This window comes from Mastigoproctus giganteus, chromosome 11 (genome assembly GCF_048544385.1).
Source record: "Mastigoproctus giganteus isolate SK-2022 chromosome 11, ASM4854438v1, whole genome shotgun sequence".
Classification (NCBI taxonomy): domain Eukaryota; kingdom Metazoa; phylum Arthropoda; class Arachnida; order Uropygi; family Thelyphonidae; genus Mastigoproctus; species Mastigoproctus giganteus.
In genome coordinates, this window is record NC_143585.1 from 156,880,412 (window position 1) to 156,903,434 (window position 23,023).

The 23,023-nt window shown below is 39.5% G+C and overlaps 1 protein-coding gene across 3 annotated transcripts in view; it reads right to left on the reverse strand.

Moving 5' to 3' along the window:
- LOC150078525 (mitochondrial 10-formyltetrahydrofolate dehydrogenase) overlaps positions 1 to 23,023 on the reverse strand; it is a 910,691-nt gene that overhangs the window by 743,716 nt on the left and 143,952 nt on the right. For all 3 annotated transcript variants that reach the window (XM_090385282.1, XM_090385283.1, XM_090385284.1), the window contains one exon: positions 21,884 to 21,985. In XM_090385282.1, coding sequence (XP_090241408.1) covers positions 21,884 to 21,985 — 102 coding nt within the window. The remainder of the gene's footprint in view (positions 1 to 21,883; positions 21,986 to 23,023) is intronic.

Genomic DNA, 23,023 nt, shown 5'->3' on the forward strand with positions numbered 1-23,023 from the left:
AAAAGATCTAAACCTCGCAAACACTTCCTAGTTCAATTTCACAAATATACATGGTGTCAATTCTAATCTCAACAATGTCCATTTCCACTTGAAGTCTGCCAAATCCCATGTATTTTTTCCGACAAAATCTCAGTTATCAGTAGATTCAACTACTGCTTATCTCAGTTGCCCAAATTATTCGCTGTACGATTCCTTTAGCCTCAAAGGTGGCACTTGTGCATATGTCCGTTCCAATATTCTCTGTCAGAGACTTGGTAATTTGGAATCTCCTCTTTTTGATCTTTGCTGGCTTAAAATTACTCTACCTCATTCTGTCAAATTCATCTAATGTCTCTACCCTTTTCCCAACTCGACTAACCACTTGGAGCTCTTCGACTTCCTCTCTTTGAAACTTGATTTTCTCCAGTCCAACTTTACTAAAAGTGAAGTAATTTTCTTTGGTGATTTTAATGTTCATAACTCCAGCTGGCTTCCATTTTCTAGACACACATACTCAGCTGGTAGAGATGCTGAGGCTCTTACGATTACTAATGACCTTGCACAGATTGTTCAATTAACTACAAGAATAATCAATCCTAACTATACAGCCAACAAGCTTGACCTTTTTCTCACAAACAATCCTTCTAAGTATATTGTCGAAGTAAGTGGTCCCTTAGGCACTTCAGATCACAACTTGGTGATTGTCTCTTCTCCAATGGAGCATTTATCTCATGGCTATTCCCAAGCTCATATTGTTTAGTATTACAAGAATGCAAAATAGGATGGCCTGCAAGATTTCTTTTCTTCATTTCCTTGGTCGGATTATTGTTTCAAAACTTCTGATGTCAACATTTGCTCAGATCGTGTCAGTGAAATTATCCTTATATGAATGGAATCCTTTCTCCAACACACAAAGAAGAATGTTGCATATAGAAATTGGCTTGTTTCTAATTCTTCTGTTTCATTTTCTAGCTACACCAAAGTTCGTAAGAATTGTAAAGCAGTTATTAATCAGTCCAAACTAGATTTTGAACAGGCTAAGAGTAGAAAACTTGCTTCTTGCCCTAATGGTAGTCAAGCATTTTGATGTGTTGCCAAAGCTATTGTCCGCAACTTTTCCCCATCTCTGCTCGCACCTCTGTCAAAACCAGATTGTTCTGTTGTCACTTCAGCCAAGAGTAAAGCTGACCTGCTGCATCCAATTTTTTTTCCAACTTGTGTATTAATGATCTTAGTAAAACACATCCCATCATTCCAAACATACACCATTCAATGCCTCTTGTAGTCTTCTGTCAAAAGGATGTCAGAAGGATTTTGACGAATCTTGATGCTAAGAAAGCTCCAGGACCTGATGGTATTTCCCCAATTGTTCTAAAAACCTGTGCTCATGAACTTACTCCTATCCTTTGCCACTTGTTTTCACTTTCCTATTCCAAAAGTGATTTTCTTTCTGCATGGATATTTTCCTCATATCCAGCCAGTTCCTAAAAAGAATGACAAATCCCTCGTATCCAATTATCGTCCCACTGCAATTACTTCTACTCTTTCTAAAGTAATGGAGAAATCAATTAACTGTCAACTCTTAAACTACCTAGAAACCTTCCGTCTGATGAACAATAGCCAGTATGAATTCCGTCAGCGTCGATCCACTGTTGATATTCTGGCTTATGTTCATATTTATGGACAAATAGTAGTAGGGGCATGTGATGCAACAAAGCAAGTTTATGAGCATATGCAGCAAAAAAAAAAAAAAAAAAATTTCACACAGCTATATTATTGAATTCAACATGCTCAACCCATACAATGCCTTATACACCTCAATCAGATCAGAGCAGGTGCCTAGTCTACTCGCTGGCTAAAGACAAACTTCTGCACATCTATCCTACAACCGTCTTTCCTCAATTTGAATTTATGCCCTCAGGCGATTATTCTGAGCAAGTGGAAGAATACCATCAGCTGTGAGCATGCTCAAACCATTCAAGGCAGTACTTTGCATTTGTCAAGGTTGCGACTTCTCAGCAGAAAATTTGGGCAGATAAAAATCTGCCCAAATTTTCTAGATCCTGTTGCAGTAGCACACTGCCATTACTGTCATTAACAACTCTGCCAACCTTTGTATTATCTTCAATCTTCGACACTTATCCTGATATACATTCAATATCATTGATAAATATACAAAACAACAATGGACCCAACACCAAACCCTGTGGGAGTCTACTAATAAAATTAGTCCACGAAGCGCAGTACACAATGATTATTCTCCCCCTCTCTTCTCCCACTCAACTATCCTTTTATCCATTGTAGCAACTTACGCTTAATACCATTCTGCTACAATTTGTAAAGTAGTATTCCATGCACAACAGTGTCAAAAGCTTTCCTGAAATCCAAGTATATGATATAAAAATTATTTTTTGCATCCTGTTCCTTTGTAATCACATCATAATATCCTATCAAATTCAATGGAAATGTTCTGTGAAACACAAGCAGTTGCTCTTGACATCTCTAAGGCTTTTGATTGTGTTGGCATAAAGGTCTTTTAAACAAGCTTCCATCTTATGGTTTTCCAACTGTTTTTTGGAATTGGTTATCCAGTTTTCTCTCTGATCACTTACTGAGGGTGATGGTAGATGGCTCTCTGTCTTCTAAGTCCTCCACTAATGCTGGTTCCCCCAAGGTTCAGTTCTTTCCCCACTCTTTTCCTCTTGTATATTAATGATCTTCTTCAATTGACTATAAATCCTATCCATAGTTTTGCCGAAAATAGCAAGTTGCATTCCACTTTACATTTTGAGAAACATTGCCCTGCTCAATCAGATTCAACTTCTCAAATATCCGCTACCAATTCCTTAAATGACGATCTCCAGGTAATTCTCGAGTGGGGCAAAGTCTAATTTACATCATATTTCCTGAAAATTACAGTTTACATCTAATTATGTTTAGTTCAAGTCTAATGTCAACAATAAATTTCTTCTTTACCGCTTCCTCTTCTAGTTTCTTCTTGTGCACACTAATCATACATAAACCTTTTGGGGCGAGTTTCTGAGGTAGTGGACACCATAACCATGTTTTCACATGTCTCAAGGTGCTGAAACTTCTTTCAATGGTACAAGTCGTAACGGGTAATGTCATACCAATAGTTATTGCCGAATTAACAGAATGGAAATAGTCGCAATGTTCCAAAACTTCTGGTAAATTTTGGGGAATATCAGTTGATGAACCAAAAACAGGAACAAGTGTTTTATTGCTGTAATAGATGAAACACGTGTTCTAGGGTTACCCCGCCAAGACAGACCAACCTGTAATAAAATTTTAAGGAAGACAAACACATTTATGGTGAAATGTGTTCCCCTTCACTAAAATTTTCAATCATACAAAAATCATAAATAAGTTTTCAGAATCTTCTCTTCATTCCTATTTACTTATTACAATTTTGTAATAAGTAAATTTTGCATCTACATTCACATATGAGGAGTTATTCAGGAAGGGGAATGCCAGAGGTGAAATAAACTCTAGCAGTGAGCTAGATGATTTTGTAATAACTGAGAGGAAAGTGGAGGATAAATTGTTGAGGATAAACATAAAAAAGGCACCCGGGGTGGATGGGATCTATCCAGTTATATTAAAGGAAGCAGCAAAGGAAGTAAGCAAACCGTTAGCCATAACTATGAGAGCTTCTTTGAACTCAGGGGAGGTGACCATAGACTGGAGATGTGCAAATGTGACCCCAATTTACAAAGGAACATCAAAGGCTGACACAAGTAATTATAGACCTGTGAGTTTAACTTCTGTTCCAAGAAAATGAATGGAGGCACTGGTTAAAGAAGCACTACAGGATCATCTAGACAAGACTTCAGTTATAGCTTGGACACAGCATGGTTTGTTAAGGGGAAGTCTTGCCTGCCCAATTTGATTGGATACTGTGATGCAGTCACAAAAGAACTGGATGCAGGGAATAACTTTGATATTATATATTTGGATCTTAGAAAGGCTTTTGATACTGTTGCACATGAAAGACTGCTGCACAAATTGGAGCAATGTGGCATTGGAGGCAAACTGCTGCTATGTATAAAGGGATGATTGAGGGGGAGAGACGACAGAGAGTGGTAATCAATGGACACTACTCATCGTGGACTGATGTTATTAGTGGAGTCCCTCAGGGTTCAGTGTTGGGTCAATTATTGTTTTCTGTATTTATAAATGATATTGATGATGGCATATCAAGCTTAATGTCCAAGTTTGCAGATGATACAAAGGTTGGCAGGGTTGTTAAGGACACTACTGACGCTATGCTTCTACAGCAGGATCTGGAAAGGTTGAGCAGATGGGCTGAGAGGTGGCAAATGAAGTTTGACATTGACAAATGTAAAGTACTACATATGGGAAACAGTAACCCCAGAGCAACGTATCAACTCTGTGGTACTACACTGACAGTGGTAGAGAATGAAAAGGACCTGGGGGTAATTGTGCAGGCAGATATGAAGTTCTCTGAGCAGTGCAGATGGGTTGTGAGAGTTGTTGTTGTTGTTTGGTTTTTAGGAGCATTAGCAACTAAGGCCATATTGCTCCAGGATATGTGGTGGTCATTCCTTAACCTTTCCGCATCCTCCGTATTTGGTGGTGACGGGCTCGAACCCCGGTCTAATCAAGAAGCGTGTGCTACGCACTGCTGCTCCTTCCCACCTGGCTACGGAGGCGCCTGTTGTGAGAGTAGCTCATGGTGTCTTGTCAATGATATACAGGAATTTTTCTAGCAGGGATAAGGAGGTGATTATTCCCTTGTATAAGACAATGGTCAGGCCACACCTTCAGTACTGTATACAGGTCTGGAGGCCTCAATTAAAGAAGGATGTGGAGCTGCTGGAACAAGTACAGAGAAGGGCAACAAGGTTAGTGAATGAAACAAAGGGTTGCTCTTACAAAGAAAGGCTTAAGTTTTGCAAATTACAGTGTCTGGAGACTAGGCACCGGCGAGGTGATCTCATAGAGGTATATAAAGCCTTGAATGGTTTGAGCATGCTCAATGCTGACAGGATTCTTCCTCTTGCTCAGAATAATCAACTGAGAGGGCATAAATTCAAATTGAGGAAAGACAGATGTAGGACAGATGTGTGGAAATTTGCCTTTAGCCAGCAGGTAGTTGGTTAGTGGAACAGACTTCCATCCCTTGTTGTGGAAGTTGATAGCCTAAATAAATTTAAGGCTCAGCTGGACAGGTTTTTCGAACGAACAGAGGGGTGAAATGGGAGTAGTTTTTTTTTTTTTTGTTTTTCCCCCTTTGGCTCATGCTGCATAGGCTTGCTTTCTTGCATCATATGCCTCTACTAATGCTAATGCAATGGTGAAGGGAAAGCGACCAATGGAAAGTGCATGTGGTGGCAGCGATAGTAAACCAAACAAAATTGATTTAACAAATAGATATTTATTTAAAGTATACCCAGTATAAAATAAAATAAAATAAAATATTTCCAGTAGCTTTCGGAACTCGTGTCCCTTCATCAACTGACAAATTTGAATACATTACAAGCAAAGTGTGGCACGTTACTCATTCGTCATTGTTGTAGCACGGACGTGTGCTGCCTTGCGCCAGTGATCATCCATCAATAAAACGGTTGTCTCCAGGATTGGATGTATACGCATGCCTTTCTGGCGATTTAATGCCTTAGGGTTGTTCATTATGTTTAGTGACTCTAGCCATAGGCGGTGGCGAAAGTGTCGCGCGTGGTCCACTATCTCAAAGTCGCGCTTGGGGTCAAGATCGTGGTTGGTAGCCCAAAAATGTTCTGCAAGCCGAGCGACTTTGAGATAGTGGACCACGCGCGCCACCGCCTATGGCTAGAGTCACTAAACATAATGAACAACCCTAAGGCATTAAATCGCCAGAAAGGCATGCGTATACATCCAATCCTGGAGACAACCGTTTTATTGATGGATGATCACTGGCGCAAGGCAGCACACGTCCGTGCTACAACAATGACGAATCAGTAACGTGCCACACTTTGCTTGTAATGTATTCAAATTTGTCAGTTGACGAAGGGACACGAGTTCCGAAAGCTACTGGAAATATTTTATTTTATTTTATTTTATACTGGGTATACTTTAAATAAATATCTATTTGTTAAACTATGGACCCCAGTACTCCAGGCCCATTTGTCACTACAAAATTGATTTAAAAATGAAGATGATTAAGAAGCACGAAGTAGAACAAAGTTTGTTGTCTATTGCATGGAATTAGGTCTCGTTGCTTCAACAGTGAATACTATTTTATGAGACAGTATATGTATAAAAGAACATGTTAATGGATCAACGCATTTTAAGATCAACAGAGATCACAAAACAGCATTCAGGTGCTATATGAAAGATGGAAAAAGCTATCAATAATATGGATGGAAAATCAGATTCACAAGTGAGTGGCCTTGAGTCTAATGGCCATACAAGCAAAAGTATTTATGAAGATATTAAGGATAAGTACGGTGAATCCCAAGCAAGTTTGTGACAAGAAATGGGTGATTTAATAGGTTCAAACATCACGCTAGTTTCCAAAACATTAAAGTATGTGGTGAAGTCGCCAAGAGATGATTCTGCAGCTGCAGACAAATTTTGTGATGTGTTGAAAAAAAACCTCGGTAAATCTCCAGAAAATAGTACCCTTACAAAATGGTGTCGAGAAGAGGAGGGGAAAGCAGTGACGTACAGTTCGTAACTCCGCCGAATCACTGCGTTCCCCCCTCTTCTTCTCAACAACTGCACGTGGTCGATGTCATGTGACATAAGAGTATGTCAGAGCTGAAAGACAACCAAATTCACAACAAAATGGCAATTCTTTCTGAGCGGCAACTAACAGAAATGCAATTAATTTGGAGAAGACAAAATGTCACATAACATAACAGGTCAAATTTTTAAAACGAAGAAAAATCAACACAAAAACAACAATTTTTTTTTTTTCAAAACAAGAAACAAAAAGTAATATGACATGCAACCAATGACCAGTTTTGCCTTGAACACCACCCCACGTCGAAAAACATAACCATTTTTCACTAAACACAAATGTAAGTTGATTAAAAACATAACTCCACTTATAATTGTTTTTTTCATGCAATGACTGGTTTTTGTTTGAATTCCTCCTGAAGTCACGTAAAAACCTAACCATTTTTCACTAAACACAAATGAAAGTCAATTAACACGTGCAATGAGCAATAAGATTGCTCTTTGTATACGCATAATATGCCAACAGCATTTTTTTTTTTTTTTTTTGATTTAAAGAACATAACTGACACAATATGAGGTTAATGAGATGTGAAAATAATACAGAAATACAAATAAAACTCACCTCATCAGTCCTGGCCTGTAGGCTGGTATATCTCTTGAACCCCCTACACACCCACTCAAATCCATCCATAACGTCCTTTCGCTCAGCCAATTTCATCGAACATCCACACAATACACTTATACTGAGAAGCAATCAAATTCATACTCATACACAATTCAACCACAGTGTCTATGAGAGCTTGAGGTTTAGGGTAGATGCCCTCGAAGAAATTAATATGAGGGGGACCCGTCAAGCTCTCAACTGCCCGACTCATCACCAGAGCTCACTATTGTGTATCAGGCAACACAGCAGCAATCTCCAAGGCAGAATGCACTGGTCCCACAGGAGTTAGTTATTATTGGTGAATATTGTCAGGGAGAGTGGAGTGGTAATATATTATGTAAAAAAGGATAGATGGAATAGGACCAGGTATGTCTGCCAGGGGCAAAAGCTGATGATGTTTTGAAGCAGATATCATCTTTTAAGGGCATAAAGGGTTATACTGTTGTACACATTGGCACCAATAACATTAAGAGTAGGAGATCTGCAGATTTACTTAACAAGTACAGGTCAATGTTGAAAAAAAGTCGTGAATTAGGGTTAGATTTGAAAGTGGCTGCAATTCTGCTTAGACACGATAGGAGGAAGTACATGATGAGAGCCTTGTCAATCAATTCGGCCCTGGAGGGATTGTGCATGGCTCATGGTGTAGAATTTTTTTCAGCATGGTCTGTGCTTGTTAACAGGAGAGACTGCTTCTACAGAGATGGGATACACCTAAATAGAAAGGGTGCAAGAATATTTGCTGATGCAATTGACGCAGTGCTCAGTTGGTCGGAAAACTGATAGATTAGGAGGATTCACAAACAAAGGTTAAAAGTAGCTGGAGGCAGAGGTGAAGGTGATTCTGGCACTATTTCTATTAGAATAAGCAGTGGCCTGGAGTGAGGGGTGCTGAGGTTTTCAGGGACTGATGGCAATCATCATGAAACAAATAAATATATGGGATGTGTTAGAGTAACTAAGATTAAGAATAGGTGCATGTATACCAATGCTAGAAGTATAGTAAATAAATTTGATGAATTTTAAATGTTAGTCAAGACAACAAAGGTGGATATTGTTGGGATATCAGAGACATGGTGTCACACAGATATTAGGAATGCAGAATTAGAATTTGGGGAGTACAGTGTGTACAGAAAGGAGAGACAGGATAGGAAGGTAGGAGTGGTTATGCTATTAATTAAGAAAAACAAGATAAAAGGAAGTGTATCCAGTTGACATAGATGGACACTGCAATGTTGAGTCACTGCGGTGTGACATAAGCACTGGGAAAGGAAAAATGAGAGTAGGTGTGCTATAAGCCTAATAAATCTGATGAGTATAACGAGCAATTGTGCAGAGTAATAGAGTGGGCGAGTAAATTAGAGTGTCTTATAATGGGCGATTTTAATTTCCCAGAGGGTGAATGGAATTTGCGGAATTGGTCACTCGCACACTAGTAAGACTTTTTTGGTTTTAGTGGATGATTGTTTGCTGCAGCAGCAGCATGCTCGGGAGGCAACTAGAGAGGGCAATATTCTTAATCTGGTTATCAGCAGTGATCATTCATGTATTAAGAAACCACTAGGTAGCAGTGATCACAGTGTACTGATGTGGGATTTACTTAAAAATATAATAACCATCAGGGATAAAGGAAAGGGTTTTTGTTTCCGTAAAGGTGAGTACAGTGGTCTCAGACAAGTTTTTAAATTCAGTATAGTGGGATAAACCAATGATGTTACCAACAGCAAATTCTAAGTGGGAAGCATTCAAGGAATTCATCGTGGAAACTACTAAAAGTTTCATACCTATTAAGAAATACTGTTCAAGGTTTAGGTCTGAATAATTCTCAAATTAACTAATGAGACTTGGGGCAGAGAAGAAAAATTCATGGGATGAATATAAATTATCAGGTGACACAGAAGCCTATGGCAGATATAAGCTAGTCCATAATCAAGTCATAAAAGAGATTAGACGAGCAAATGCAGATTATGAGAAATCTTTGGCAAAGTATGCTAAGAAAAACAGCAAGGATTTCTTTATTTATATAAACTCTAAAACAAAGGGAATGAATCAGATTGGTCCACTTGATATAGATGGTTCGACTGTTGATGTCCCAGCTCAGATAGAAAACAAACTGAATGAGTATTTTGCATGTACATATTCACACATGAAGAGTTATTATGGAAGGAAAATGCCAGAAGGTTATCAAATTGTAGCAGGGTGCTTAATGATTTTGTAATAACTGAGAGCAAATTGGAGGAGAGCATCCTAGGACTCAGGGGAGGTCCCCACAGACTGGAGATGAGCAAATGTATCCAAATTCACAAAGGGGAATCGAAGGGTGACACGAATAATTACAGACCAGATAGTTTAACTTCTGTTCCGGGTAAAATAATGGATTCACAGGTTAAAGATGCATTGCAGGATCATCTAGACAAGACTGCAGCAATAAATCAGACACAGCATGGGTTTGTTAAGGGAAAGTTTTGTCTGACAAAATTGATTAGATATTATCATGTGGTTAGAAAGAAACTGGAAGCAAAAAATGATTTTGATATCATATACTTGGATTTCAGGAAAGCTTTTAACACTGTTGTGCATGGAAGACTACTGTACAAATTGGAGCAGAATGGTATTAAAGGTAAGTTGCTACAATAGATAAAAGGATGGTTGAGTGCGAGAAGACAGGGGGGGGAGTAATAATCAATGGGCACTGCTCTTTGTGGACTAATGTTATTAGTGGAGTTCCACAGGGTTTGGTGTTGGGCCTACTGTTGTTTTGTATAATTATCAATGATATTGTTTTTATCCAAGTCTGCAGATGATAAAAAGGTTGGCAGGGTTGTTAATGACAGTAATTGCAGTGTGCTACTGAAACAGGATTAAGAAAATTTGTGCAGATGGGCTGAGAAGTGGCACTGAAGTTTAACATGTACACATGCAAAGTACTGCATATGGGTAAAAGTAACCCTGGAGGAATGTACCGTGTGGTACTACATTTAGGGTGGTAGAAAAATCAAAAAGACCTGGGAGTAATTGTGCAGTCAGATATGAAGTTTTCTGAGCAATGCAGACAGGCCGAAAGAGCAGGTCATGAGGTTTTATCAATGATATACTGGAATTTTGCTAGCAGAGAAAAGGAGGTGATTATCACTTTGCATAAGGCAATGGTCAGGCCACGTCTTGAGTACTGCATACAGGTTTGGAGGCCTCATTTTAGGAAGGATGTAGATTTGCTTCAGAATGTACAGAGAAGTGCAACAAATTGGTGAGGGTAATGAAGGGATCCTCTTACCAAGAGAGGCTTAAGTTAGGTAAATTGCAGCGGGTGGAAACTAGACACCTGTGAGGTGATGTGAATGAGGTGTATAAGGCTTTGAATGGGTTGAGCATGCTGAATTCTGATGGGATTCTTCCACTTGCTCAAATTAAGAACCTTAGGCAGTCATAATTTCAATTTAAGGAAAGACAGATGTGCGGAAATTTGCCTTTAGCCATCGGGTGGTAAATTGCTGGAAGAAAGTTCCATCTGTCGTTGTGGAAGTTGATAGTTTAAATAAATTCAATGAGGAACTGAACAAACATTTAGAGGGAATGGGTGTGTGAAATTTTTTTTTTTCCCCTGATGCTACATAAACTCATAACACTTGCTTTCTTGCATCACCTGCCTCATTTACTATTACTATATTCTCACACTCACTCGCTCTATTGGGATTGAACAAAGGTCAAAAAAAAACACAAAAAAAGAAATAAAGAAACAAAAAAAAAAAAAAAGTGGTAGCAACACAAGGCAGTAAAAAACAATGAAACAGTTTATCTCCTGGATGGAATAGGATACACGACACAGAAACTCGGGAGTAAATAAGCAACCAGTAAGACTAGCAATAATTCAAACAGCATGGGTTTGTTAAGGGAAAGTCTTGTCTGACAAATTTCATAGGATATTATGATGTGGTTACAAAGGAACTGGGGCTGCCTCCGTAGCCAGGTGGGAAGAGGCAACAGTGCGTAGCACACGCTTCTTGATTAGACTGGGGTTCGAGCCCATGACCACCAAATATGGAGGATGCAGAAAGCTCAGGGAATGACCACTGCATATCCCCAGAGCAATAAGGCCTTAGTTGCTAATGCTCCTAAAAACCAAATAAACAAACAAAACAAACAAACAAAGGAACTGTATGCAAAAAATGATTTTGATACAATATATTTGGATTTCAGTACAGCTTTTGACACTATTGCACATGGAAGACTATTGTACAAATTGTAGCAGAATGGTATTAAGGATAAGTTGTTACAAGGGATAAAAGGATGGTTCAGTGGGAGAAGACAGAGGGCGGTAATTAATGAGTGCTGCTCTTCGTGGACTAATGTCATTAGTGGAGTCCCACAGGGTTCGGTGTTGGGTCCTCTGTTGTTTTATATATTTATCAATGATATTGATGAAGGTATATCAGGTTTAGTGTCGAAGTTTGCAGATGATACAACGGTTGGTTGGCAGGGCTCTTAATGACAGTAATGGCAGTGTGCTACTGCAACAGGATCTAGAAAATTTGGGCAGATGGGCTAAGAAGTGGCAAATGAAGTTTAACCTTAACAAATGCAAAGTACTGCATATGAGTAGAAGTAACCCCAGAGAAATATACCAACTGTGTGGTACTACACTTAAGGTGGTAGAAAAGGAAAAAGACCTGGGAGTAATTCTGCAGTCAGATATGAAGTTTTCTGAGCAATACAGACAGGCTGCCATGGCAGGTCATGGGGTTTTGTCAATGATATATAGGAATTTTGCTAGCAGGGAAAAGGAGGTGATTGTCCCTCTGTATAAGGCAAAGGTCAGGCCACACCTTGAGTACTGCATACAGGTCTGGAGGCCTCATTTTAGGAAGGATGTCGATTTGCTTGAGCGTGTACAGAGAAGGGCAAAAAGATTGGTGAGAGGAATGAAGGGATCCTCTTACCAAGAGAGGCTTAAGTTCTACAAATTGCAGTGGCTGGAGAATAGGCACCTGCATGGTGATCTGATTGAGGTGTATAAGGCCTTGAATGGATTGAGCACGCTGAATTCTGATGGGATCCTTCCACTTGTACAGATTACGAACCTAAGGGGGCATAAATTCAAATTAAGAAAAGACAGAAATTTGTGTAGAAATTTGCTTTTAGCCAGCGGGTGGTTAATTGCTGGAACAAACTTCCATCTGTCATGGAAGTTGATAGGTTAAATAAATTTAGGGAGGAACTGGACAGGCATTTGGAGGGAATGGTGTGATTTTTTTGGCTGATGCTGCATAAGCTCATACACTTGCTTTCTTGCATCACATGCCACTACTACTACTACTACCACCACGTGGCAAGCACCAACCGAACAAACACACGGATGTGAAACCAGCATGCAAATGAAACATATGTGACGAATTTCACATTTAGCACTCCAGTGACATCATGTCATGTGACATTCACCTGAAACGAAAAGGGAGATGCATGTGTGGGCGGAGTCGCAACCTGTCAATCACTGCTTCTTGCCACCATTTTGAAGGGTGTACCACTAAGTTCAGTTCAGTGAAAACCCCTTCTAAATTTCCACAGCCCTCAACTTCCACAGTAACATGCTCAGCAACCTGAGAGTTAATTGTGGCAACGATGCTCAAAAAGCAAAACTTGCTAACGTTATGCCTGTCTCCTCTCTCTTTTTGTAATTTTGTAATTTTGAAATTTTTCTTGCACATGAGATAAAAAAAAAGAATAAAGAATTCTGTTTACATGTTCGCTGAAGATTTCTTTTTTGCTTCAATCAAATTTGCTGCAAATTTCTGTGCTGCACAATCAATTAGGGAAATTTCAACTTACGCAATATTCTGCAGAACAACTGAGTTTTGCAGAATGCAACGCAACGCTTACTTAAGTCACGCAGTCACTGCGCAGAGAGTTTCAAAAATACGTTACCATTGTTAATGGAAGTTTTTTTTTTTTTGTTGTTGTTGTTGTTTCAAATTGTTGTTTTGAGATAGCTGAAAACTTATGTTAAAGGAATATCAGAAAGTGGCCATATATATGAAAGTGTACTTATTCCCTGCAGAAGTGCAGAGGATATTTGCAGCTTACTTTGAGAAGGCACTCCCAAGCTGACTTATTATTTAGAGATCAGTGAAAAGTATGTATCCACTGGTACTGTTGTTGTTACTTAAGTCAGTTACATAGTGGGTGCCTGAAGATAGTTATCAGTGATCAAAACATTTAGCAAATCCAAGATGCAAGATTAACGTTGTCTTGTAAATCACTGCAATGCCCTGGTCTGGAAACAACAGGTTTATCGTACACAGCAGCATGATGAACTATAACTCAGAAATGGTGCTTGCAGCCAGATCATATACAAATTCTTCATTCACTTTCAGAAGACAATGAAGTGATTTGTGTAAGATGTTTGCTGATGCTATCGAGGCAGTGTTAGGTGGGTCGGAAAACTGCTAGATTGGAGGGATACAAGGACTAATAGATTAACAGTAGCCACTGGCAGAGGTGAAAGTGATTCTTGCACTGCTTCTATTGAATGAGCAGAAGCCTGGAAAACAAGAAGCAGAATATATTTCAGAGACTGCTGGGAGTCATTGCGGTACAAGTAAACACATGGGTTGTGTTGGGGTAGCTAAGAAAAAGAATAGGTGCGTGTATACTTGCAGGTACACCAATGCTAGGAGTTTGGTAAATAAATTTGATGAATTTGAGGTATTGCTCAGAGCATCAAAGGCGGATATTGTTGGGATATCAGAGATGTGGTGTCACACAGATATAAGGAATGCAGAACTGAAATTTGGGGAGTACAACGTCTACAGAAAGGATAGACAGGATAGGAAGGGGGGAGGGGTTATGCTATTAGTTAAGAAACACATAAAAACCAAGGAAGTGAAGCCAGTCGACATCTGGACAGTGCAGTGTTGAGTCAGTTTGGTGTGACATAAGCATTGGGAGATCAAAATTGAGAGTAGGAGTGTGCTATAGGCCTAATGACTCTGATGAGTATAATAAGGAACTGTACAGGGAAATAGAGTGGGCCAGTAAATCAGAGAGTCTTATAATGGGAGATTTTAATTTCCCAGATATTGACTGGAATTTGGGGGCTGGTTACTCACACACTAGCAGGGCTTTTGTGGATTTATTAGATTATTGTTTTCTACATCAGCATGTTTGGGAGGCAACTAGAGGGAGTAATAATCTTGATTTGATTATCAGCAGTGATTCTTCATGCATTAAGAATCTGCAGATAAATGAACCACTAGGTGGCAGTGATCACAGTGTGCTGAAGTGGGATTTACTCAAAGAGGTAACTACCATTAGGGGTAAAGGGAAGGGTTATTGCTTCCGTAAAGGCGACTACGATGGACTGAGACAGTATTTAAATTCTATACAGTGGGACCAATTGATGATGTTACCAACAGCAAATTCAAAATGGGAAGCATTCAAAGAACTTATCTTCGAAGCTACTAGGCTTTACATACCAACTAAGAAATATTGTTCAAGGTTTAGGCCAATATGGATGTCACATGAACTAATGAGGCATATGGCAGAGAAGAAAAATGCATGGGATACTTACAAATTAACACATGACACAGAAGCCTATGATAGATACAAGTTGATATGCAACCAAGTTACAAAGGAGGTTAGGCAGGCGAAGGCAGATTACGAGAAATCGTTGGCAACGGATGCAAAGAAAAACAGCAAAGAGTTCTTTACTTATGTAAACTCTAGAAGGAAGGGGATGAATCAGATTTGTCCACTTGATATTGATGGGTCAACTGTTGACGATCCTGCTCAGGTAGCTAACAAACTAAATGAATATTTTGCATCGACATTCACATATGAGGAGTTATTCAGCAAGGGGAATGCCAGAGGTGTATTCAACTCTAGCAGTAAGCTACAGAATCTTGAAATAACTGGGAGTAAAGTGGAGGAGAAACTGTTGAAGATAAACACAAGAAAGGCACCCAGGGTGGATGGGATCTATCCAGTTATATTAAAGGAGGCAGCAAAGGAAGTAAGCAAACCCTTAGCCATAATTATGAGAGCTTCCTTGGACTCAGGAGAGGTACCCATAGACTGGAAATGTGCAAATGTGACCCCAATTCACAAAGGATGATCAAAGGCTGACACAAGTAATTATAGACCTGTGAGCTTAACTTCTGTTCCAGGAAAATTAATGGAGGCACTGGTTAAAGAACCACTGCAGGATCATTTAGACAAGACTTCAGTTATAGCTCAGACACAGCATGGTTTTGTTAAGGGGAAGTCTTGCCTGACCAATTTGATTGGATACTATGATGCAGTCACAAAAGAACTGGATGCAGGGAATAACTTTGATATTATATACTTGGATCTTAGAAAGGCTTTTGATACTGTTGCACATGGAAGACTGCTGCACAAATTGGAGCAGTGTGACATTGGAGGCAAATTGCTGCTATGGATAAAGGGGTGGTTGAGGGGAGAAGACAGAGAGTGGTAATCAATGGACACTGCTCATCGTGGACTAATGTTATTAATAGAGTCCCTCAGGGCTCAGTGTTGGGTCCATTATTGTTTTCTGTATTTATAAATGATATTGATGATGGTATATCAAGCTTAATGTCCAAGTTTGCAGACGATACAAAGGTTGGCAGGGTTGTCAAGGACACTACTGACACTATGCTGCTGCAACAGGATCTGGAAAGGTTGAGCAGATGGGCTGAGAGGTGGAAAATGAAGTTTAACATTGACAAATGTAAAGTACTACACATGGGAAACAGCAACCCCAGAGCAACGTATCAACTCTGTGGTACTACACTGACAGTGGTAGAGAATGAAAGGGATTTGGAGGTGGTTGTGCAGGCAGATATGAAGTTCTCTGAGCAGTGCAGATGGGCTGCAAGAGTAGCTCATGGAGTATTGTCAATGATATACAGGAATTTTTCCAGCAGGGATAAGGAGGTGATTATTCCATTGTATAAGGCAATGGTCAGGCCACACCTAGAGTACTGTATACAGGTCTGGAGGCCTCATTTCAAATAGGATGTAGAGCTGCTGGAACGAGTACAGAGAAGGGCAACAAGATTAGTGAATGGAACAAAGGGGTGCTCTTACGAAGAAAGGCTTAAGTTTTGCAAATTACAGTGTCTGGAGACTAGGCACCGGCGAGGTGATCTGATAGAGGTGTATAAAGCCTTGAATGGTTCGAGCATGCTCAATGCTGATGGGATTGTTCCTCTAGCTCAGAAAAATCACCTGAGAGGGCATAAATTCAAATTGAGGAAAGACAGATGTAGGATAGATGTGCGGAAATTTGCCTTTAGCCAGCGGGTGGTTGGTTGGTTGGTTGGTGGAACAGACTTCCATCCCTTGTGGTGGAGGTTGATAGCCTAAATAAGTTTAAGGCTCAGCTGGACAGGTATTTTGAACGAACAGAGGGGTGAAGTGGAAGTGGGTTTTTTTTTTTTTTTGGCTGATGCTGCATAAGCTTGCTCTCTTGCATCAAATGCCTCTACTAATGCTAATACTAATAACGGTGTGCTGAAGTGGGATTTACTCAAAGAGGTAACCACCATCAGGGGTAAAGGGAAGGGTTATTGCTTTCGTAAAGGCGACTATGATGGTCTGAGACAGTATTTCAATTCTATACAGTTGGACCAACTGATGACGTTACCAACAGCATATTCAAAATGGGAAGCATGCAAAGAACTTATCTTGGAAGCTACTAGGCTTTACATACCAACTAAGAAATACTGTTCAAGGTTTAGGCCTAAATGGATGTCAGGTGACCTAATGAGACTTATGGCAGAGAAGAAAAATGCATGGGATACATATAAATTAATATGTGACAGAAGCCTATGATATGATAGATATAAGTTGATCTCTAACCAAGTTACAAAGGAGGTTAGGCAGGCGAAGGCAGATTACGAGAAATCTTTGGCAAGGGGGTGCAAAGAAACACGGCAAGTTCTTTAATTATGTAAACTCTAGAAGGAAGGGGATCAATGAGATTGGTCCACTTGATATCGATGGTTCAACTGTTTCATGATCCTGCTCAGGTAGCTAACAAACTAAATCAATATTTTGCATCTACGTTCACACGTGAGGAGTTACTGAGGAAGGGGAATACCAGAGGTGAAGTAAACTCTGGCAGTGAGCTAGATGATTTTGTAATAATTGAGAGTAAAGTGGAGGAGAAACTGTTGAAGATAAATACAAGAAAGGCACCTGGGGTGGATGGGATGTATCTAGTTATATTTAAGGAGGCAGCAAAGGAAGTAAGCAATCCGTTAGCCATAATTATGAGAGCTTCCTTGGACTCAGGGAGATAACCACACACTGGAGATGTGCAAATGTAACCCCAATTCACAAAGGAGGATCAAAGGCTGACACAAGAAATTATAGACCTGTGATTTTAACTTCTGTTCCAGGAAAATTAATGGAGGCACTGGTTAAAGAAGCACTGCAGGATCATCTTGACAAGAATTCAGTTATAGCTCAGTCACAGCATGGTTTTGTTAAGGGAAGGTCTTGCCTGACCAAATTTGATTGGATACTATGATGTAGTCACAAAAGAATTGGATGCAGGGAATAACTTTGATATTATATATCTGGATCTTAGAAAGGCTTTTGATACTGCTGCACATAGAAAACTGCTGCACAAATTGGAGCAGTGTGGCATTGGTGGAAAATTGGTGCTATGGATAAAGGGATGGTTGAGTGGCAGAAGATAGAGAGTGATAATCAATGGACACTGCTCATCGTGGACTAATGTTATTAGTGGAGTCCCTCAGAGTTCAGTGTTGGGTCCATTGTTGTTTTCTGTATTTATAAATAATATTGATGGTATATCAAGCTTAATGTCCAAGTTTGCAAACAATACAAAGGTTGGCAGGATTGTTAAGGATGCTAATGACGCTATGGTGCTGCAACAGGATCTGGAAAGTTTGAACAGATGGGCTGAGAGGTGGCAAATGAAGTTTAACATTGACAAATGTAAAGTACTACATATGGGAAATAGCAACCCCAGAGCAACGTATCAACTCTATGGTGCTACACTTACAGTGGCAGAGAATGAAAAGGACCTGGGGGTAATTGTGCAGGCAGATATGAAGTTCTCTGAGCAGTGCAGATGGGCTGCAAGAGTAGCTCATGGTGTCTTATCAATGATATACAGGAATTTTTCTAGCAGGGATAGGGAGGTGATTATTTCCTTGTATAAGGCAATGGTCAGGCCACACCTTGAGTACTGTATAGAGGTCTGGATGCCTCATTTCAAGAAGGATATAGAGCTGCTGGAACGAGTACAAAGAAGGGCAACAAGGTTAGTGAACGAAACAAAGGGTTGCTCTTACGAAGAAAGGCTTCAGTTTTGCAAATTACAGTGTCTGGAGACTAGGCACCGGCAAGGTGATCTGATAGAGGTGTACAAAGCCTTGAATGGTTTGAGCATGCTCAATGCTGATGGGATACTGCCTCTTGCTCAGAATAATCACCTGAGAGGGCATAAATTCAAATTGAGGAAAGACAGATGTAGGAAAGATGTGGGGAAATTTGCCTTTAGCCAGTGGGTAGTTGGTTGCTGGAACAGACTTCCATCCCTTGTCATTGAAGTTGGTAGCCTAAATAAATTTAAGGCTCAGCTGGACAGGTATTTCGAACGAACGGAGGGGTAAAGTGGAAGGGTTTTTTTTTTTTTTTTTTTGCCTGATGCTGCATGAGCTTGCTTTCTTGCATCATATGCATCTACTAATACTAATGATGCCATGAAATCTTCCTCAAAATGCATAACATCACGCTAACAATGTCCACAATATTTCTTTCTCATATGAGGCAACATTTCATGTCTGTGGGAAAGAACTGATACAACAGTGCCATCTGGGAGATCAGAAAATCCTCATTACATATGAGACAGCCTCGTCCCAGGTGAACACTTGGTGCACTGTTATTTTCTAGAAAGTGAGTGGAACATGTTTCTTCCAAAAAGAATCAGTGAATGCCAATAACTACCTCGACATGTTGCAAGAATATGCCTCTTCAATGAATGCCAATAACTACCGCATGTTCTTGCAATGTGTCGATGTTGCAAGAATGTCTCTTACAAACTACCTCTCAGTGCCTATGGATACATGCAACATCCTATTGCATCTCAGTACACCTGGATACTTGCAACAGGATGGTGCTCTCACATTTGACCCACACTATGCATGCCTACCTGTTTTAGACACCCTTGGATTGGCCATGCTGAATTAGTTCCTGAAAAATCACCTGGCCTTAGTATATTGTGATTTTTGGTTATGGGATATGGTCAAGACAGGTATGCAACAAAGCCTTGTGATGTCAATGATTCAAAGGACAGAATTTCCACTGTTATCATCAAATTTCCAAAGAAATGAATAGAGCTGCATTATATGCCACATTCCAGCAATTTGAAACATGCATTGATGCTAATGGTTCCCGCAATAAGTGGTAATACACTCTCTTCTTTTCTTTTTTAAATTTTCTGTGCAGTTCTGTAAAAATTGAATTATTTATGGTGTTTCGTATTTACATTTTTCACCATTATAGTAATAACACACATGAATCTCCTGTATTTTTTGTAACTAATCATATTTTCAAATAAAGGAATTATTATTATTACTGCTCTTTTATTATTTCTCCCTGATTGGGGGTTCCACCTCGTGATGGGTATTGCTACTCAGTAGACAGGGTGGTTGTTATATCTGATGTTACTGTTCGGCGAGGAACTCTCTGACTACCCCCAAGAGGCTCACATCTGGTGAGTATGGCTTGGCACACCCAGGGTCTTGAGCTGGATATCATCATTCATTCTCTCTCTCTCTCTCTCTCTCTCTCTCTCTCTCTCCCCCCCTCTCTCTCTCTCTCAGAGAGATAGGGAAATTTTTTTTTTGGCCGGTGCAGCTTAAGCTTCAGGCTTCCTTGCACCATATGGCTAATAATAATAATAAATAAATAAAATATCCTACAGGTTCAAGGATTGTGACTTTATTATTATCATTATTATTGCTACCAAGTACACAGGGTCGTTGTTATGTCTGGTGTTACTGCTGGTCAAGGAACTCTCTGACTATCCTAAAGGTGTTCAGGATTGTGACTTTCTGGAGTTCCTTGTAGGTGTTCATTTCCTATTGCTGCTAGGCTGTTATTTAGGGTCTTTGGCACCATACCTGTGGTTGACACAATGATCGTGATAGTCATTACTTGTTGCTTATGACACATCTCTTTGATATCCGTCTTAGGTTTGTGTACTTCCTGATTTTTTCCCCATGGGTTTTCTGCAGGTTGCCAGTGTTGGGTACCGCTATGTCAATGAGATAAGTAGCCTTTTCCTTCTTATCCACAAGGGTTATGTCCTATCCAAGGGTTAACTATCCGTTATTATGGTACAGTCCCAATACAGCTTGTGGGTTGGGGCCTCTACATAATATTATTATTATAAGAATGGAATCCAATGTACGAAATCAGGACTGGCCAAAGGGAGAAGTATGAATTCTGGTATCAAGGTTTCCCTGACGTTGCCTTTTATTCATATATGCTAAGCACTCCTTCAGTAAATTAAAACCAACGAAGAATTTTAGTTGGGGTTTCATTCATCAAATTCAGAGAATAAAGGTAGTTAATGGAGTCATTCACATAATTATTAGTTATGCAAAAAGCAAGGAAGGCAATAAAACCAAAGAACATGAGTTTGCAAATTTTCTTGAAAAAATTCTCTAAAGCATGCTTAACACATTCACAGCTAACTAAATTTGAGAGAACATGTCAAAGTGTTGCAATTTTCAGAAAGTTGAAAAATTAACATTCTAACATCCCCAAGCATTCCGATAATTGATAAATAATGGTTGATTATTAAAAGTTTGGAATTTATTGCTAAAAGTAAACACTTATTTTTGTGTTGGGCTGTAAATCAGAACAAAGCTTAAAATTTTATAAAAAGTTTATTCACATACATAAATATAAACACAAGCAAAGAACAAATAAAACTGTGTGCCAAGTATAAAAACAAAGCCATGCATTGCTGCAAAGAATTCAGTCAGGGTGCCAATACTGAGTGGTTGTTAATTGCAATGTGCTTTTACATTTATGCCAGTCAGTAGTTGACTGCTAAAGAATAACCACTATGCATTAAGACACTGTATGCCTTTTGTACTCAGATATGCATTGCTGCACATCGCTTGTAGTGCCATTTTACACTCATATGCATAAAAGCAGAGAAAGTGTTAAAATACTAAAATACATATCATTGGAAAATTACATCCTGTACCTAACCTCTCCTGATATTGTTTTTATTGAAACAATTACTAAAACAAGTATTCCTATCAGATATTAAAACTCATTCATTAATATTTGCGAATTCTGCAGAATTTACAACTGGCTATAATTGTCAGTATTTGGCATGTCCTGTATCAAACATAAAAAGAAATAACCTTTGTTCCCACTCAAATCAAATATAAAATTCTTAGAATACAATAAAATTCCTTGTTCCCTGTCCACCTCACATTGAGCATGGCGGGGGAGCAAAGCCAGTACATTACTGAAGGTTACCTGGCACATATCTTTTCTCAGTGCTGGCTCAGAAGTGGCTCCTTCTTCAGACTGAGGTATTTTTGGAGCAGTACCATTTGATATCATTGCTACCGCTTCTGCCTTTAAAACATTAAAAAAAAAATGCAAAATATTACTACACTATCAATAAGTCAAAAATATTAAAAATCAATCTAAATTCAAAGGTCATGGATGGTGCATGTGATACAAGGGTATAATAACTATTATATTTATTCTGTCAAAACATGAAGTACTATTATTATTGCTCTTATATTATTTCTCCCTGATTGGGGGTTCCATCTCGTGACGGGTACTGCTACCAAGTACACACAGGGTGGTTGTTATTTTGGTTTTTAGGAGCATTAGCAACTAAGGCCATATTGCTCCGGGGATATGCAGCGGTCATTCCCTGACCTTTCCTCATCCTCCATATTTGGTGGTCACGGGCTGGAACCCCAGTCTAATCAAGAAGCGTGGGCTACGCATTGCTGCTCCTGCCCATCTGGCTATGGTGGCACCAGTTGTTCTGCCTGGTGTTACTGTTGGTCGAGGAACTCCCTGATTATCCTACAGGTTTTCAGAATTGCGACTTTCTAGAGTTCCTTGTAGGTGTTCGCTGGGAGACCCATTGCTGCTAGGCTGTTATGTAGGGTCTTTGTCGTCATATCTGTGGTTGACATAATGATCGGGATGATCGTTACTTCTTGAGTATACCACATCTCTTTGATCTCCGGTCTTAGGTTCATATACTTCCTGATTTTTTTTTTTTTTTTTTTTTTTTTAACTTGGAAGTTCAAAAATTTTGCTATATTAATAAGCTATTTATCTCTCTAAAAGGTCATATTTATAATGGAATTTGCACTACCCTTTCATCATTATCGTATGTTCCATTTCCCCATGGGTTTTTTGCTGGTTGCCAGTGCTGGGTACCACTATATCAATCAGATAGGTAGCCTTTTCCTTCTTCTCTACAAGGGTTATGTCCGGTCTGTAGTGCGGGATTGTCCTATCCATTATTATGATGCAGTCCCTGTACAGCGTGTTGTTGTTGTTATTTAGTTTTTAGGAGCATTAGCAATTAAAGCCATATTGCTCAGGGGACATGCGGTGGTCATTCCCTGACCTTTCCGCATCCTCCGT